The sequence below is a fragment of the Xylona heveae genome (assembly GCF_001619985.1).
Source record: "Xylona heveae TC161 unplaced genomic scaffold L228scaffold_2, whole genome shotgun sequence".
In the NCBI taxonomy this organism is placed as follows: domain Eukaryota; kingdom Fungi; phylum Ascomycota; class Xylonomycetes; order Xylonales; family Xylonaceae; genus Xylona; species Xylona heveae.
The window spans coordinates 678,576-695,752 of NW_017264194.1; the positions used below are offsets into that span (position 1 = coordinate 678,576).

At 47.9% G+C, this 17,177-nt stretch overlaps 7 protein-coding genes across 7 annotated transcripts; 4 read left to right on the forward strand and 3 right to left on the reverse strand.

Annotated features, from left to right (window-relative positions):
* Window positions 1–385: 385 nt before the first annotated feature.
* On the forward strand, window positions 386–2,431 carry L228DRAFT_60651 (mitochondrial carrier). The gene is made up of 3 exons (XM_018336759.1): window positions 386–1,030; window positions 1,099–1,826; window positions 2,103–2,431. Exons 1-3 carry the CDS (start codon window positions 749–751, stop codon window positions 2,152–2,154), a joined length of 1,062 nt encoding a protein of 353 aa, XP_018190595.1. The 5' UTR covers window positions 386–748; the 3' UTR covers window positions 2,155–2,431.
* A 630-nt stretch (window positions 2,432–3,061) lies between these two features.
* Window positions 3,062–6,493, reverse strand: L228DRAFT_258517 (hypothetical protein). The gene is made up of 6 exons (XM_018334091.1): window positions 6,307–6,493; window positions 5,304–6,248; window positions 5,013–5,244; window positions 4,553–4,939; window positions 3,654–4,496; window positions 3,062–3,580 (listed from the first exon to the last, which is right to left on the reverse strand). The coding sequence occupies exons 1-6, from the start codon at window positions 6,412–6,414 to the stop codon at window positions 3,261–3,263; spliced, it is 2,835 nt and encodes a 944-aa protein (XP_018190596.1). The 5' UTR covers window positions 6,415–6,493; the 3' UTR covers window positions 3,062–3,260.
* Window positions 6,494–6,605: 112 nt separating this feature from the next.
* L228DRAFT_258518 (glycosyltransferase family 33 protein) lies at window positions 6,606–8,302 on the reverse strand. Its single transcript, XM_018334092.1, has 3 exons — window positions 7,979–8,302; window positions 7,730–7,926; window positions 6,606–7,644 (listed from the first exon to the last, which is right to left on the reverse strand). The coding sequence occupies exons 1-3, from the start codon at window positions 8,244–8,246 to the stop codon at window positions 6,694–6,696; spliced, it is 1,416 nt and encodes a 471-aa protein (XP_018190597.1). The 5' UTR covers window positions 8,247–8,302; the 3' UTR covers window positions 6,606–6,693.
* Window positions 8,303–8,466: 164 nt separating this feature from the next.
* Window positions 8,467–10,439, forward strand: L228DRAFT_243825 (hypothetical protein). The gene is made up of 3 exons (XM_018331778.1): window positions 8,467–8,773; window positions 8,831–9,049; window positions 9,106–10,439. The coding sequence occupies exons 1-3, from the start codon at window positions 8,637–8,639 to the stop codon at window positions 10,034–10,036; spliced, it is 1,287 nt and encodes a 428-aa protein (XP_018190598.1). The 5' UTR covers window positions 8,467–8,636; the 3' UTR covers window positions 10,037–10,439.
* Window positions 10,440–10,822: 383 nt separating this feature from the next.
* Window positions 10,823–12,522, forward strand: L228DRAFT_60690 (hypothetical protein). Its single transcript, XM_018336760.1, has 2 exons — window positions 10,823–11,232; window positions 11,312–12,522. The coding sequence occupies exons 1-2, from the start codon at window positions 11,077–11,079 to the stop codon at window positions 12,323–12,325; spliced, it is 1,170 nt and encodes a 389-aa protein (XP_018190599.1). The 5' UTR covers window positions 10,823–11,076; the 3' UTR covers window positions 12,326–12,522.
* A 367-nt stretch (window positions 12,523–12,889) lies between these two features.
* Window positions 12,890–13,718, forward strand: L228DRAFT_252262 (ubiquitin-conjugating enzyme E2 15; the record flags this gene model as incomplete). The annotated part of the gene is made up of 3 exons (XM_018333677.1): window positions 12,890–13,049; window positions 13,249–13,341; window positions 13,465–13,718. 3 exons carry the CDS (start codon window positions 12,890–12,892, stop codon window positions 13,716–13,718), a joined length of 507 nt encoding a protein of 168 aa, XP_018190600.1.
* A 526-nt stretch (window positions 13,719–14,244) lies between these two features.
* Window positions 14,245–15,797, reverse strand: L228DRAFT_226992 (thioredoxin-like protein). The gene is made up of 5 exons (XM_018330436.1): window positions 15,572–15,797; window positions 15,223–15,404; window positions 14,780–15,108; window positions 14,560–14,643; window positions 14,245–14,446 (listed from the first exon to the last, which is right to left on the reverse strand). Exons 1-5 carry the CDS (start codon window positions 15,723–15,725, stop codon window positions 14,416–14,418), a joined length of 780 nt encoding a protein of 259 aa, XP_018190601.1. The 5' UTR covers window positions 15,726–15,797; the 3' UTR covers window positions 14,245–14,415.
* Between the last annotated feature and the right edge of the window lie 1,380 nt (window positions 15,798–17,177).

Here is a 17,177-nt window from a genome sequence, read left to right on the forward strand (position 1 = left end):
AGAGGCACAGTGCAGTGAGTTCATCAATCCTTGCTAGTAGCGCTGCGTGATCACGTCCAATTCTTTAACGTCAAGATGTTAGCTAAAACTATGATATTGGTCCTCAACTCTTGGTGGATGTTGTTTACTCCTTCATCGGTATCCGGCCAACCTCGGCTCGTTTCCCAATTCGTTCGTCCCGCTCGTCCGTCGTTGCAGCTTTGGATGTGTAACGGTACTTCTATGGCTACTGAAGACTAGGGAGTTACGAGGTGCCCAGTACTCATGTTGTCCTGTGAAGAAAGGGCCCCTCGAACCGCGGCTCGGCTTCTGCCGCGTGGAGAATCCCCGACGGTCCAGGTAAACTCTGGGGTAATAGTCACTGCTCACTATAGCCAGGGTGGAATAACAACCTCCTACGCACTTAACACATGTACAAGACTATAAATCGCAGTGTCCCCGCAGGTATCCGTCATAGGCGCCTGAATATTCCGTCGATATACTCTCCCTCTGTTGCGCAAAGCATATAAAGGCCTCCAGAAACATCCCCCTACACCGGCGAACCTGTCCTCCGCTCGCCCGCAACCTCCGCATCTTGCGCGCAACACTGCCTGACGCAAGCTATATAGGTCACGCCCTTTATAGCTGATACAGCTACTCTGCACATTGCTACTGGACTTTTTGTCTAATCAAGAATCTTCCCAAAACTTTTCCATTGGTGGGACCAGAGAAACAAAACAAACCTTCACCCCCCGAGTTCATTGTCAAGATGTCAACCGCAACGAATCCCGGTAGCTCTCCCGGAACACCAGAGCCCCATCTGCACATTCCCAGCAAAGAGGAAGTCAAAGAAGAAGTGGTAGTTGCAACGAAACATACATTCTCCGGCTTGCGCGCTCTGGCAGCTGGCGGCGTCGGAGGCGTATGCGCCGTTGTCGTCGGACATCCTTTTGATCTGGTCAAAGTGCGATTACAAACTGCGGAGAAGGGAGTCTATTCTGGCACAATGGACGTAGTGAGGAAGACGTTTGCAAGAGAAGGAATCAGGAGAGTGAGTTCATCATATTGCGCATTGATCAATCAATGTCCAAGACCTATTGTATTAACATTTTCATCCAGGGTCTCTACGCAGGCGTATCCGCGCCTCTCGTCGGCGTCACGCCAATGTGTAAGCTTTCTTCATACTCCCGTCCTTTTGTCTCTCCGCTACTCTTCACTGACCCAACTTCTTTCAAAACAGTCGCCGTTAGTTTCTGGGGCTACGACGTGGGCAAAGGACTCGTGCGCCAAGTGTCCGCCGTACACGACGACAAGCTCAGCATCGCGCAGACCTCCGCGGCCGGCTTTTTCAGCGCTATCCCTCAAACCGCCATCACTGCTCCCTTTGAGCGCGTCAAGGTCCTTCTCCAGATCCAGGGCCAGAAACAGCTCGCGCCGGGCGAGAAGCCCAAATACGCCAACGGGTTTGACGTCGTCCGCCAACTCTACCGCACCGGCGGCATCCGCAGCGTCTTTCGCGGCAGCGCAATGACACTTGCCCGCGACGGGCCCGGCTCGGCCGCGTATTTCGCTACATACGAGTACATCAAGCGCAAACTCACCCCCGCAGGGTCCGAAGGCCAGCTCAGTCTCACGGCGATTATGACTGCCGGTGGCGCCGCCGGCGTCGCCATGTGGATTCCCGTGTTTCCCGTAGATACTGTCAAATCGAGACTCCAGAGCGCAGAGGGAAACCCGACGATTGCAGGGACGATAAGAGAGCTGTTTGCCCGCGGTGGAGTCCGGGCGTTTTTCCCCGGTTTGGCACCTGCTTTGGCCAGAGCAGTGCCTGCCAATGCGGCGACTTTGTGAGTATCCGTCCTTTTTTCCTTCCCTTTTGTCCCCCCCCCTCTTTTATCCCTCTATCCCACCGCTCCATTACCTATCTTTCCCATCGTTCTCTTCCCTATATCCCATCTCCTTTCCCATTACCTTCTGCTTCTGTGCAAGAAGTCAAGAAGGGGACCAAAGTTGTTATTCCCCGTGCCAGGGCATCGACTGTGCCCGGGGGCAGTAATTGTTGAGAATCTACAACATGGAATATCAGGATTCAGCTAACACATGTCTTTCCTCGATCTTTCTAGCCTCGGCGTCGAACTCGCACACAAGGCTATGCGCAAAATGTTCGATTCATAGATCTGATCTAGATCTAGATCCCTACCTAGTTCCCCGTATCTACCTATCCTACCTAACCTACGAATATCCGAGCTGGCGCTGAAGCTGAAGGTCAGATGAGATGGCCTTGGGTCCTGGGCTCTTAATCCTGGGTCCTGGTCCTGTATCTTGTATCTCGGGTGCTTCGTCCGCGGACCCGAGACCCCAAGAAATCGAGACTGGCGTGGACCATTTAATGGCATTCACCTTCCACCCAGTGAGTCAGTGACCCATCTGTATAGGTATCAAGGTATCAGGTACTTTGATCGATTCGATTCGATTCCAATTCTACAGTGTGGAAATATTGCGAATATTTTGACCTGGGCGTTTTCGTTTCGTTTTGGTGTTTTTAATTTTTATTTTGCTTCATACATCATACATCATACATCGTGCATCATGCATCATACAGCGTACATCATACATCATACGCCATCCCAAAAAAGGAAAGAAGGAAAGCAAGGGAGGAAAAAAGAAAGAAAGAAAGAAAAGAGGGCGAAAGTGTATAATGTATATTATGAAGTACGATATATGAAGTATCAAATATGGTGTATAAAGTATGATGTATACTGTATAGTGTTGGTCCATGGTGTATGGCGTTGGGGTGCATCTCGTCTTCTAGATATACGCTTACATATAACTCGTGAACAAATGATAAAAATATATATATGATTTCTGTAAAAGGTGTAAGGTAACGCTCCTGAGGTACCGGCTTGTGGAAGTTGGAATATGCGAGTGTAAAATACGTGTAATATGAAAAAAAAAAAGAAAGGGGAAAAATTAAAGGGAGAAAAAAAGAAAAAAGAGAAGATAACAGAGAGGAAAAAGAAAGAAAAAAAAAGAGAAAAGCGGATGAATAACAGGAAAGAGAAAGTAGATGGAAAGAAGGGAAAGGAGGGGGGAAAAAAGGAAAAGAAAAGGGGAAATAAATAAGAAATAAAAAAAGTAAAAAAAGTAAAAAAAGTTAACATATAAGTCACGGAGACAATAAAATCCGTAAATTATATGGAATATATTTCGCTGTAGACCCATTAAAGACCCGCAGAATATGTGGGAAGTAAAGCTATAAAATACGGAAACAACCAGAGCCACTAATCCATGAATTTACCACCGCAGTATATACATATATCGCATGTAGAATGCAGGACCGTAATGAGCGACGGAACGTCCTCTCTCTGCCCCTGGACTCCTTCTGGACCTCGCTGTGCAGATTGAGCTTGTTCAGAATTGTCTGCTTGATCTGCAGGGCGTGCGAGTTGCGGATCAATAACTACCGTATGAGTAAAAGCCTGGTCAGACTGAGAGGCGGCACGAGTAAGGTAGTCGTCTCGCAAGTACCGCGTTTGGCATATGCTGCATGATTTGGAAATACCCGGTGCTTGAATCGTAAGGAGGGTAAGAGCGCAGCGGACTTTATTTTGTGTATGTTGTCATTAGCTCTGCTGGGGCAAAATAAGAGAAGGAAGCAATTAAGCAGAACTCACCAAAAATGTGCCCTCCCTCGCAACGACCGTAGTGTGGATCCTCCCATGGAATACCCTTGCCGCACATATCGCATGTTTCAAAGATACTTCTTGCTCCGGGACTTTGGTCGAAAAGGGCTACATCAATCGTGCGTCCTTTGAACCTAACGCTGCCCTCACCTAATCCTGGGTCAAGCCGTTCCGTATTCTGAGTAGCCGAGAACCTCGAGCCTGTCTGACCACCAATTTCCTGAAGATGGCTACACTGGGAAATTTCATGGTCGAGACTGACGCCATGCGTTGCTGAAAGCCATTGGAATGCATCTTTGCAAAGTTGGATCAGTTGCGGTGTTGTATACCGGCAGGAATATAGACCCGCGCAGGATGCAGCATAGAGTAGCTTGGAGCTAAGTCTGTCGACATGTAATCCAGAGGCATCATCTCTTGAAATAATCAGGATAGTAGATATCAGCTCCGATAGAATAGCTTGAGATTGAGCATCATCGAGCGTTGAAGTGTTCGTAGCTATTGACCCAAGTGACGCAGATTGTGTTTGGAACCGCTCCCGGATCCATGAGGCGACCATATTGAGCAGATTCGAATATCTTTGGGCCGTGATAGCTCGGGTGTACAGCAATTTGTTCGCAATCGCTCCTTGTGTCATGAGAGGTGATGAAGAGTGGCTGGGGATTATAGTCACGGCAGGCTCACTTTGCGCCGCAGTGCGGCTGAGTTCGTCCAAGTATTGTTTGACTTCGTTTACGTTGTGTATAAATGAGCTCTGAGGCTCCACGCTCTCCGCGCCGTAAAGTTCGAGATGGCGAGATGCTTGAAGAGCGAACGCTTCGGCGCTGTATTCGATGCCTGGTATGGATTTGAGACAAGTGAGGAGCGTGCGGGGATGAGGGTAGAGGACGTACAGTTCAAGGAAGATATTTTTGGAGTGATGACCTGAAGAAAAGACTGCTGCAACACCTCTTCCCACGACCCGAATACTGCAGTGGACTTTTCCAAGGACGCAATCTCGTACTCGACCATGTCGCCAGGGTGGGTTGAGAGCAAAGTGGCTATGCTGTCTTCTCCAGGGGAAGACGATAGGCCCCATACTTTGACAACGGAAAGTCCGCCAAGATCATGTCGGGTATCAAACTTCGCTCGACAGTCTGCAATTCTTCTCTGCCATGGGGACTTCGGTAGCGGTTGGACAGATGTCTCAATCTGCTCGTTTGACTTTCTGGACGTCACATGTCTAATCGATTCGGCATGACCCAAGAACGTCGAAAAACTGATTATGAGGTCGCCGGTCGCTGGATCAATTTGTATAGCAAGCCCTATCAGATCAGCAAAAATGATGTTTGGATTGGGCTCTATAGAAATCACCTGTAATCTCGTCCCAACAAGGCTGTAGAGTCTTTTGACCGGACAATTCTAGATGCGAATATTTCAATATATGGTAAGTAAAGACGGACACCCCTGGGATGTCCTCGATGAGGAGTTCATTTTCTGGCCCTTCGTGTGTGTTGTAGCCCAAGCCCGTCATATCTGCTGGAATCGATATGATGGAAAGGAGATGTCCGAAGGACGCAACGAGATACAGATATCCGTCATGCACCTGGATTATCCTTTAGAAAGAATTTATATCATGGAGCAGAAGCAGTTTCGGTTACATACCTTGTCGTACCATGCTAGGGGGCCACTGTTTTCTGTCACCCACGCTTGGTTAGGTTGAAAGCAAAATTCCGAGCTATTTATCTTCAGATCCATCCTATTATTTTGTCCATCTTGGGAGGTTACGGAGACCTTTCTCAACCGCAATGTGTTCCCACATATATATGCCAATATGGCATCTTCCGTCTTGAGAGAAATTACCCAAGGACTCCAAGCTATTTGGCTTATAATTGATCTAGAAATCATAGCGGCTTTCAGTAGTGAGAATTCTGATTCTTCTTCTTTCAATGTTTGAGCTCGCACGTCCCCTAGCGCTTCAGTGCTCCACTGCCCGCCAGTGCAGCGCGAGGACGGAGGAATGATGCGGAGAATCACCATTTCATTGTTGTCGTTCGCAACAGCAAACAAAGATGTACCCCATGTGGCTCCGAGAGCATTTATTTCTCCGTTTTTCTTCAAAAAGCAAGGCTTGCTCCAAGCAAACGACATAATTCGCCTCCGTAGCTTATTGAGATTATGTAGCTCTCTGGGTACGTCATGTCCATTTTGCCCTTGATCAAAATGGCCCAGGACAGCATCATTTAAAATCATCACTCGATTGAAATGTTCTGCTTTTCTCGATCGTGCAGCACCATCCCAGATAGAGAGCAAATGATTCGTCGTGAGCACAGCAAGTACAGGCCGCCGGTGCAGCCCAATGCCTGGGCTGGACCATTTCAAGGTCGATACTGCGCCTATGCCTTGCTCTTCTCCAATAGAAAAGACTTTAAAAGGGGCAGGCGCTCTAGCTGGAATTTCATCTTCTGAGAAGAGGTTGGCACGGAAAATCAATGAGTCCCATTGCGCATCTGACCCTTCTCGCGTTTCATGTGGCCTCGTAGTGGCAGTCTCCCGCCTTGAAGGGTCAGGCCGAGTCTGACCTATAGTCCCAGATCCATATCGTGGTAACTGCATAAATAATTTATTAGTTATTTCAGGTCAAACAATCATGCGGGTTCAAATCAACCAGTAATTGAATGTATTCGCCTGCTGCGATAGCTAGTTCACCGTCCTTGGACCAATCAACAGAATCGACGTCAGTCGGCGTAAATGGTAAATGGATATTGAGAAGCATAATTGGGATAGTCTAGGCTCGTGCACTTCAGCATGGCCACCAATTTGAGAAGCCACACGTATCACGGATGAAATTATACATTAGCATGATTTTAGTTTGTGGGGTTGTTTTGGCATGCAGTATTCTGCCGCGTCTCACCGCCTTCAATCATATGAGCGCACGGACTCAACACACCGTTGCACTGTAGATAGAGTCGATTGGATAGATATATTATAGTTGAGGGCCTCTTCTAACATCTAATATCACAGGCAGGGCGCCGAACTACGTGTTATAATATATCTAGTCTGTATAGAGATCTAATAATCTCCCTGCAATAGGATTCCACTCATCGTCCCAACGCCTATGACCCTCCCGAAGAGCGCCATCTTTGAGAATGCTTAGTTGGGTGCCATCTGCCCCAAGGAGAGTGACAAAGAGATCAGTGAGCTGGCCCACACTTCTGAATCCTTTTCCGTTTATACCATCATGTACTAGCTCGGGCCAAGCCTCGAATTTGTCCCATCCGACAACAGGGAGACCTGCGCCAAACATATCAAGGACTTTCATCGGCAGATCAACTCCAGATGAAGAAGTGTGCAGAGAAACTCCGAGATCTGCCGCAGCCAGCAACGAGGCATAATCCTCAATCGTCAACCATGCGGTGAGAATGGTGACATTAAGCAACTTCCCTTCACGTTTGAGGGTATCAATCCGCGAGAGATAGTATTCCTTTTGAGGACCTTTTCCGGTGATAACGGCCAAGATGTTCGGCAATTTTGTCGCTCTTGTAGTGCTACGAGCTGCATAATCCACCAGTGCATCAAGTAAGAGCGAAAAGTCCTCGTCTGGCGTCCAGGAGGTTGAGCTTATAATGAGCTTTGTCGCACCGTTCCGGATTGAGTCGGCATAAGGGGCAGTGACGCCCAGACTCGAAAGAACCGTAGAGCGCCGGTTCACGGAAAGGGGTTGAAAATGTCCAGCAGGCCTATCGTGAAGGACCAGAACAGGTGATGTCACTCCGTGATCTTGCGTAAGAACATCCGACAAGGCCTTTGTGACAGTAAGATGGGCAGTAGCATTACGGCCGAAAAAGAACTCGTAGATTTTCGATATTTTTACAAGGGGATGAGCAGGGCCAAGCTTAAGGCTGAGAATTGAGTAGCCAAAGTTATGCCAATCAATGATGAGCTTAGTGTTTCGAAGGAAACACATAGCCTTGGCAATGGCAAGAGTAGGCAATGAAGGTGGATTCTGATGGTCGATCGTATTAGTTTTACTATTCCCCGAGTTGATAGCATGACCACGCATGAACAGGCTGCAATCCGACAAAACGCACCTGAAGAAGCAGCCACTTTGCAGGCTTGGTTCGGTAGCCCAGAATAAACCAGAGGTAGCAAATTTGCCAAATGACTTTTAAAGGCGCAAACAGAAGGAATAAGAGCTTGTTGCTCGTTTGAAACCGCCTCGGAGGCGGTGGAATAGGCGTGATAGCAATTGAAGAGTTGGTCAGAAGGCCAGGATGTGGATCGGACTCTATTTTACATGTTAGATGTTTTCATTGATTATCCATTGCGAGATCGTTTACCTCGATATCCGATTATCTCTGCAAAGCCGCCATTTTTTGCTATACTGAGGGCATGATATTGCATGCGTGGGCTCTGGCCAATATCCCCGAGGACAAGAATCTGCACTCTGGCTTTGAGTTTATTATTGGATTGTTCATCTTCTTTGCGCTCATTAGAGGCAACATTGTGTTTTTCAACAGCAGGATCATATTGTGATGGCAAGGTCAGAAGAAAAAGAGTGAAAAACGTAGAGCCAATTACGGCTCCCGTAAGTAATATGTCAATCATGACGATCTAAGGAGAACATGACAACAAAAAAGCACTTTTAACAAAGGATATGAATTAATCATGCGGTAAAGTGACCATGTGGCCGATAACGAATGACGTTGGAATAGGGCCAGAAGGGTTCCCCAAAGAGCCCAAATAGCGGAGAGACCCTGCATTTCCACGCTCTTAGTACTGGTACTTACAAAGAAACACATCACTCGCGACTCTTAAGGTAGCGGTACTTTTACTTCACACAGTCCGCCTCCTTTTCGATGTTGCGCGATCCCATGCAACATATCATTTCGAACTCCTCTCTTCTTGTCTAGAATACCTCGTTCAATCAATTCTTTCCATATTCTTGGATCTTTTCTTTTTTTTTTGCCCCCATAGGTCGGACGCTGGTCGCCCAGCATGGGAGCCTCTCTAACAAGCTCCTCTGCCAATCGGTCGAGGATCACAGAGTACCTGCTGCAACGTGTCGAGCCATGGCCGCTGTTGCACAGCATTCTGGTTGAAAAGGACTCTCGCCGGATCTTCTATTTCATGCTGTACGATTGATCGCTTTCTAGAAGCTGTGTTCTTATGCTAATATTCTCAAATCGCAGGCTCAATTTCGGATTCATGCTTGTCCAAACGTTCTACGGCCTCGCGACGGGTTCCCTGGGCCTTCTCAGTGACAGTATACACATGTTTTTCGACTGCTTAGCATTAGTTCTCGGTCTCTGCGCGTCGGTCATGAGCAAATGGCCCCCGAGCATGCGTTTTCCATATGGTTTTGGCAAGATGGACGCATTATCCGGCTTCGCAAACGGTATCTTTCTCATGTATGAGGTCAAGCATTCAAATATCAAGAGGAATAGGATCTAATAAGGTGTAATAGGCTTATAAGTATCGAGATTGTCTACGAAGCCATCGAGCGACTGGTTGAAGGAAGCAAAATCCAGCGGATAGGCGAGTTGCTGACTATCAGCGTCCTGGGATTAATCGTCAATCTGGTCGGCATATTCGCATTCGAACATGGGCATCACCACCACGGTCACGGCCATTCCCACGGGCATAGTCATGGGCATAGTCATGGACACGCACACGCACACGACCATGGGCATTCTCATAGTCATAGCCACAGTCACAGCCATAGCGACCACGACCACCATCACCATCACCACCACGGAGAACATTCTTGCGGATCTGGGTTGGATATTTCGCCTTCCCATGGCCACGGACACGACCACGGACACAGTCACGGCCACGGCCATAACCACCACGGCAGCGAAAATATGCACGGAATTTTCCTTCACATCCTCGCAGACACTCTCGGCTCTGTCGCTGTCGTCATATCAACGCTGCTCGTCCATTTCTACAATTGGTCTGGCTTCGATCCTATCGCATCTTGCTTCATTGCAGTTCTCATCTTCGCCTCCGCCGTTCCTCTTGTGAGTAGCTGCGCCAGCGCTCTCCTTCTAACCGTACCACAGGACGCGGAATACGGGCTGCGCGAGACGCTTTCAGATATCAGCGGCTTAAGAGGTGTCGTTGGATATAGTGTCCCCAAGTTTTGGCTCGAGGAGCGAGTTACGGCCGATCCTGATGCTCATGGGCATTCCCATGGCTCTCCTGAGAAAGACCATGATCATAGCTCGCCGAGAATTCTCGGTGTCATGCATGTGATAGCCGCCCGTACTGCAGATACTGAGGACGTGCGGGAGCGCGTTACCCAATTTCTCGCTGAACGGCACATGGAGGTTGTGGTGCAGGTAGAGAAGACAGGCGACAGTAGATGCTGGTGTGGCGGCGGGCTCAAGACTGGCTGATAATCGTGTGACGAGAGGATCGTCTTTGAACGTCGAAATGGTTTCGCAAGCCCGAAGACGCGAGCTGGACTCTAGGGCCCTTGCTTATATTTGACGGATGCTTTGTTTCTTTCCGCATGCCGTTTATTTTCGGAACTTTTTCCTGCATATGCTCGTTAATTTCCTACAAGTTTACATGCATCTATTGACGCGCAAAAGAAGGCGTTGACGGCGGGAAAACTTTGATTTTTTCGGACGGTTTATTGATGACATCGCTGGCAACATTGCAATTTCTTTTTCAAATATGCAAAGAATCGTTTGTTTTCTTTTATACAATACACTTGGACGCTCTGTATTTAGGTCTTGCATCCAATGACGATGGTCGATCACTCAGTACGATTGAAGGCATATAAGAGTGGAATATATGTGTAATGTCATAACAACAATGCAAACATGCTGTCTAGCTAAGGGTGCTCTTTTCTTTCAGTTTCAATGGGATATGTCTATGCAGATCGGCGCTGTTCTTGAGCCACACAACACTGAGTAACTTAAGCCTCACATTCCGAATTAGGTGAGATTGGGGGGCGGCAATGAGAAAGGGTAGTGTAATCTATCTGCTACCAGGCTACGAAAACCCCGGGTCGGGACCTTTCTATAACCGAAAACCCGCTTAGAATGTTGCCGCCGCCTCGCCCGTCCACCGGCTGCTGCCTACTGGAGTATACAAGTACCCCGCTAAAAACGTCTCAAAATAGAATAACGTCAACCTCAGCTCAGCCTCATTCCCTCCCCTGCTCCTCTTGGGCTGCCATTTATCTCCTGACTTGTATTCATCCACACTGCCATCACGCTGCGTTTCCATCAAATATTTAATAAACTGATTTTGCATACTCATCAAAAAAGCATCCTCCTGGGATATATTCTCTCAATTTTAAATGTTCTGAACCTTGAGGCTCAGGACTGAAACAATCACAGTGCTACTATAAATTCGAGCCGTCCGAAAGGGACGACCAAAACGAAATTATCCCACTTTTTGAAGTACAGACATTCTGTAATTCATCATGAGCGGTGTTTTTCACTTTGCCCGTCGCGGGCTCGAATCCGCTTCAGGCTCCATTGATCCTGCCCGCAACGACGTCCTCACCTACAAGATGCCCGGCTGGGGTGTTGCTGTTCTCATTGTGACGGTTGTTGTGTACCTTTACCTTTTCCTACAGGTATCTTTCTACCGTCTCCTTGTCTCCTTGTAAAAGAGTAATTACTATTGGAATCCGAACCTAATATCTTTAATATCAGGCTCAATATACACTTGGTTCAGTTGTGACCACTCTCGCCATTGTTGAATCAACGGCCGAACCTGTGGATGAACCGGACTCGGTCTACCGCGACGAGCCCGATGCCCCCCTCATGGATGTCAAGGAAAGCCTTTCAAACAAGGACGCCCTTGCACAGGCTGAGCTGCAGCACAAGCCCGCTCCTATCACCATTCGCTATTCCACCGCTCTTCGCCACCTTCGCGCCAAGGCAGGCAAATGGTCAATTTTCCGGGGAATGGTGGCCTTTACGTTCGCGGGACTTGTCACTAGCTGGCTCAAACACGTCTACTTCTTTCTTTTGTCCTGGTTCCCCTTGGTCAATGGACTTCTCAGAGTGCCTTTGGCAATGGCAACAGCGGCCCTCCTTTTCACCACCTGGACGCATATTGTCATTTCTATGCCTTCGAAGAAACCATGGTTCAAGCGTCTTGCCGAGCTGAACAGGCACGACTGGGTCAAGATCGCCCCAGCTACCTTCACCTATGGCATTGCAGTCCAAGCCGTCGCTTTCGTTCCTGCCATGCTCGCCTCCATTCTCGAACCCTCGTTGTGTTCATCTGACGATGAAAACGCAAAGTTCCAGCCTATGGACTTTGTGCTCAAGTGTGCTGCTATCCCGCTTACTTGGCTTATTTGCGCTATTTTGATTAGCATTCCCGCCGAGGTCATTCTTGTCCGTATGCAGGCATCGATGCTTCCTGCTGAGCATGAGCCCATCGTTCCCTTTGACCGCACATTTGGCGGTCGCGTCGTGCCCAAGTCTGAAGGCGGCTCAGGCGTGCTAGGAATGCTGGACGCTTGGAGAAGCTTTGACCGTGCTGCTCGTCTACGGCTGCTGAAACTTTACGCCATTCTTGGTGCTGCCATTATTGGCGGGACACTGATTTTCTTGGGTATTTTCATTGCTGAGCTTCGTCTCATTACAGGTGATGTCTTTTACAAGGTGATCGCTCTGATGAATGACGATTCATGCAAGCCCAACAACGGCTTTTAAGCAAAGTCTAGCGCTTCGCTACTAGTATATGGAATAAGCTCAGTAGAATCGGTTATCGACTCCCGGAACATTAGCAATATCGACACATTAAAACCCTGCATTCTGATGAATTCTTTTTTTTCTTCCCTGTGAAATATATCTACACTACTTATACTCCACTCTTTTGAATAAATATGCTCACCTTTCTCTGCTCACTTTTCGTATCCATAATCAAGTCCCTTGGTGTCCAACGATCCACGTTGCCGCCGGGTAACTCCGTGGCCCCGACTTTGGATCGTCACTTTCAACGTAATTGACGTATCCTGCTCGACGTAGATATCCGCTTCCCTCTGTGTTCATCGAGTCTACCCAACTCGTTCGTTCACCGCCCAGGGGACTTAAAGCTCGAACCCCACCATAAGTTTAATTGAAACCAGTCCCCGCCAACGCAACCTCTGAGCTTCAACACCGACACTCATTTTGGTTCCTTACTAATTCAGCGACGGCAGCGAACTCGACAACTGACTTAAGAAGACTTGATACAACGCACTGCCCGAGAAAAGCCCAAACAGATATTAGCAAATCATGGCGGCTACCTCAGCAGCGGCTGGGCTTCTGGGCCGGCAACTCAAACAGATGCACTCGGACAACGACATTCCCGGAATCAGCTGCGGCCTGGTCGATAACAATGTGTTTGAATGGGAGGTCATGTTGATGATTTCGGATGAGTGCAAGTTCTACGGCGGTCAGTGTGCCCTTTCCGTTCTTCATTCTTTTCCTCGCGTCCATTCTGCCACTCTCTTAGCTCTCCTTGCTATTCCTACTTGCTTGAACATGGTTTATGCCGCAAGCTGGTTACCGCCATATCCCGCTGGCTGCAAGGTGCCGTCCCGACATATAGAGGAGAATTGAAAAGGCTAACGTTTGGCATGTCCGAGCAATAGGTGGTTTCTTTCGCGCCCGCCTCTCTTTCCCCGCCGAATACCCTATTATGCCACCGAAAATGAAGTTTGAAACGCCCATTTTTCACCCAAACAGTACGTTACTTCTTCCTCCTCTTCCTTCAATAGTCCTTGGCTGCAACGCCTTATATTCCCCGCGTCGAAAGAAAGGCAGAAAGAAAGTGATTCAGAATAAAACTAATCAAGGTTCTTCAAAAGTCTACGAAAACGGCGAAGTGTGCATTAGCATCCTGCATCCCCCAGAGGAAGATAAATTCGGCTATGAATCCGCCGCGGAACGCTGGTCACCCGTGCAGACGCCCGAAACGATTCTGCTCAGCGTCATCAGTATGCTGAGTAGCCCCAATGACGAGAGCCCTGCGAACCTCGATGCCGCGCGGCTGTGGCGAGAAAACCCGGCCGAATTCAAGAAGCGTGTGCGCAAGTGCGTCCGCGATAGTCTGGAGATGTAATTACCCTGCATTATTTCTCTCTACTCGCCCATCCGCCTTTTTTTTTCCCCCTAATCCTCTTCTCAGCTCATCTCTGGAGTGGAGAGGAATACATGGGCTCGGAATGTCTTTTCCGACGACTTCCTATGTCTAAGCCATCTTGATACATTTCTTTCTTTCTCTGATTATTTTTGCCAATTTGGCGTTTCTGCCACTTGCATATTATTAGGATGTTAGGACGCGATTTACTCTTAAGGTTTAGGGGGGAGTCTGCTTGAAACTTTTTTCCTTTTCTTGATTGATTGATCTTGCCCAGCGTTGGCAGCAGCGAGAGCGAGATCAGGGTTCAAACTCCCCTTTGGCGAAATCTCGAGGCGTCAATTTTGTTTTGCGAGACTTTTGTTTTCCGAGGTGAAGACGTTTTTCATCATCTACGTACATGGCCTCAAATACGTTTGAATAGCTTGGAATAGGAAAGCTAAATAGGGACAAGATACAATACATATTCATGTTACACTTTTACGACTATGCATTGTGCAAACTCTATGCGCTTCAAACTTCTATTTTAATACCTAGATACAAAAGACGAACTGTATCAGGGAAAATGTAAAATGTATATAGTATAGTACACTAGCCGAAAATTATTTTCCAAAACCTTTCTACTATAGCATATTTATTATTAAATTATAGATATTCTTCTGTTCGGTCTAGACAGAATTTATTTGCCGACGTTGGTGTAGCGGAGGTAACTATTTTGTCCAGATTAGCCATTGAAACATATGTCAAGCCACAAGACAGGAAAGAGGAGGGTATCAGGGAGCGTCCTCGAGGAGAAACAGAAGTGGATTCAATGGAAACTTACGGCTTGAGCTCGCGGACCTCGCCGAACTTGGCCTTGGCGTCAGCGTTGGACACGCTGGGGGGAATGATAACGTCGTCGCCGGGGCTGTTGATGAATTGTTAGCCTATTTTCATTATTGAGGAGGAAATGGGAATCTCCAAGCCTTATAACGGCGGGTATTCCTTCCACCTCGGCGGCGAGCAAAGTGCCACAAGACCGGTGCAGAATGGGTCTAACTTACAGCCAGTCAATAGGGGTAACAACACCCTCCTTGTCGCCAGTCTGGAGCGAGTCAATGACACGGAGAACCTCGGCGGAGTTACGGCCGGTCGAGGCAGGATAGGTCATGGTCAGACGAATCTTCTTGGAGGGGTCAATGACGAAAACAGAGCGGATAGTCAAGGGCAGAGGGTTGGCGGCCAAGTTCTCAATGTCCTGCTGGGTGATCATGTCGTAGAGGAAAGAGACGGAGCGGTCGGCGTCGGCGATGATGGGGAAGTCAAGGTTCGAGCCGGTCACTTCGTCAATGTCCTTTTGCCAGGTCTCGTGGGAGCCGAGGTCGTCGGCAGACTGCACTCGGAGGTCAGCAATTCTGACGCCGGAAAGGGAATTGAATGGTTCAGGGATGGAAAATGCGAGAGGAGATGATTAAGAGAGCAGCGTAGAAGGCGGAAAGAGACGTACAAGACCAATGAGCTTAACATTGCGCTCCGTGAACTCGTCGGCGAGCTTGGCAAAGGCGCCAAGCTCAGTGGTGCACACGGGAGTAAAGTCCTTGGGGTGGGAGAAGAGGACCGCCCACTTGTCGCCGATGAACTCGTGGAAGTCAATCTGGCCCTTGGTGGTGGTGGCCTTGAAGTTGGGCGCTGTCGTGTGAATTCCAGATTAGCACCGGCCCTTCAATGATATCATAATTTTATATGAAGCTATATGGTGGGATTTGTGGGAAAGTCTTCGGTTTCAAAGTGCTCTCAGGGTTATAAAAACTCAACTGAGGAAGCTGGAATAATATAATGTCAACAGGAATACTCACCGGTGGAGCCAAGGCGGAGACGGGGCTGCTCCTTGGGAATTGAGGCCAGACCACGGTAGAAAGTCTGTGCGACTTGAGGACGAGCGAAGAAGGTGCTGGGACGCACAGCGGGGCGGAAAGATGCCACGAAGGCAGCGGCAAACTTGCTGGCCATCTTGATGTCGGGGTATCGAAATCAATTGAGGCTGATACAAGTAGAAGATTGACGAGATGGTAATAGAATAATGTACGACTTGAAGCTTCAAGGTGTTTCCCGATAACAAAGCAATGATAGTGAACGGATGACGTAAGCAGCTATGACGTGCTAAACCAATCAAGATGATCTCAGGCATTCAAACTTCGCAGGGTAATGCATAGTATCCCTGTATTGTTTACCTCTGATTCATTGCGATCGATGCAGCAGTTCAACTTCTCACGGTTATTCATTGATACAGGAAGTTTGTGATGATTTATTTGAGGAATTTTCCTATGATATGATGCTCTCAATGAGGAACAGCTATTCCATGCGTTTTCATCAGAATCGAACATTTTTAACTGTTTACCAGCGCAACAGCGTCATCGAACGAGTTTTGTACTGACATATTCAACATTTTAACCTATAGGATAGCAAAGATATGACGCCAATTGCTTAGGCTCAGAAAATAAAGTCCTATAGGTCTCGCCCCGGGATTTCCTGTTTTAACCACAGAGCACATGTTCAAGGCAATCTGGTTTATATATGGCAGAGGGATTCAGATCATCTTGATGAAAGCCAAATGAGAGGCCGTCTGGGAAAAGAGGCGCTTGAGACAAAGATTTTCAATACGTCGGACTTATGATACATAAGAATATTCGACGTCTCGCATTCGGGCTCAATCCGTTTTTAAGAAGCGTCCTAGGTTCCCGGGGCAGCTGGATCTGAAACCTTCAATTTATACAGCGGTCGAGAAGTATAAAGGCGGAAGACAGATGATAAAATTTTCTGTTTTTTATTATTCTCTTTTTTTTGGGATTTAGCACTTGTGGCAAGCCCCTTTTTGCAAATTATGACGGAGTGCTTTCAGGCAAGCGTCTCACGAAATCATGACTGATTTACTGGTTTGGTAGGCTGCAATTGCGGCCTCCAACACTGCATAGTCGCACAGATATCATCTCTCATCAAATCATTATTTGTCCAATTCATGCCCTTATTTCCCACTGTGCTTTTTGCATCTCTTTGTTTATGCAAATTTCTGCTTTTCGTAGAGCTGTGCATGACCATTTATTGTTCGTTTTTGCTCGCAGATGCCTGTTTGCTTTTACTCGTCTGTTCCTTCCTATCCTTATCTCTTTCCCTTCAGCATCGCACGAACTGTTCGTCGAACCACGAAACCTATTCTTTCCCCGTTAGCCCACAATGGCGTTCACATTTCCTCTTCACTTGGACCAATATGTCTGGGCGCTCCCAATTAGGTCATGTTTCTTCGTTGCCCACGATGAGAACAATTGGACGAAGCCTGCCGACTTCCCACAACACTCATCTCTCCTTCCCTCCAGCTTTCCCTTCCTCAAGCATCATACCCCAAACGCCGTGCTTCTCAAATCGTATACTCCTTCCGTACATTTGCCTTCCTTCTTTCTCATTACA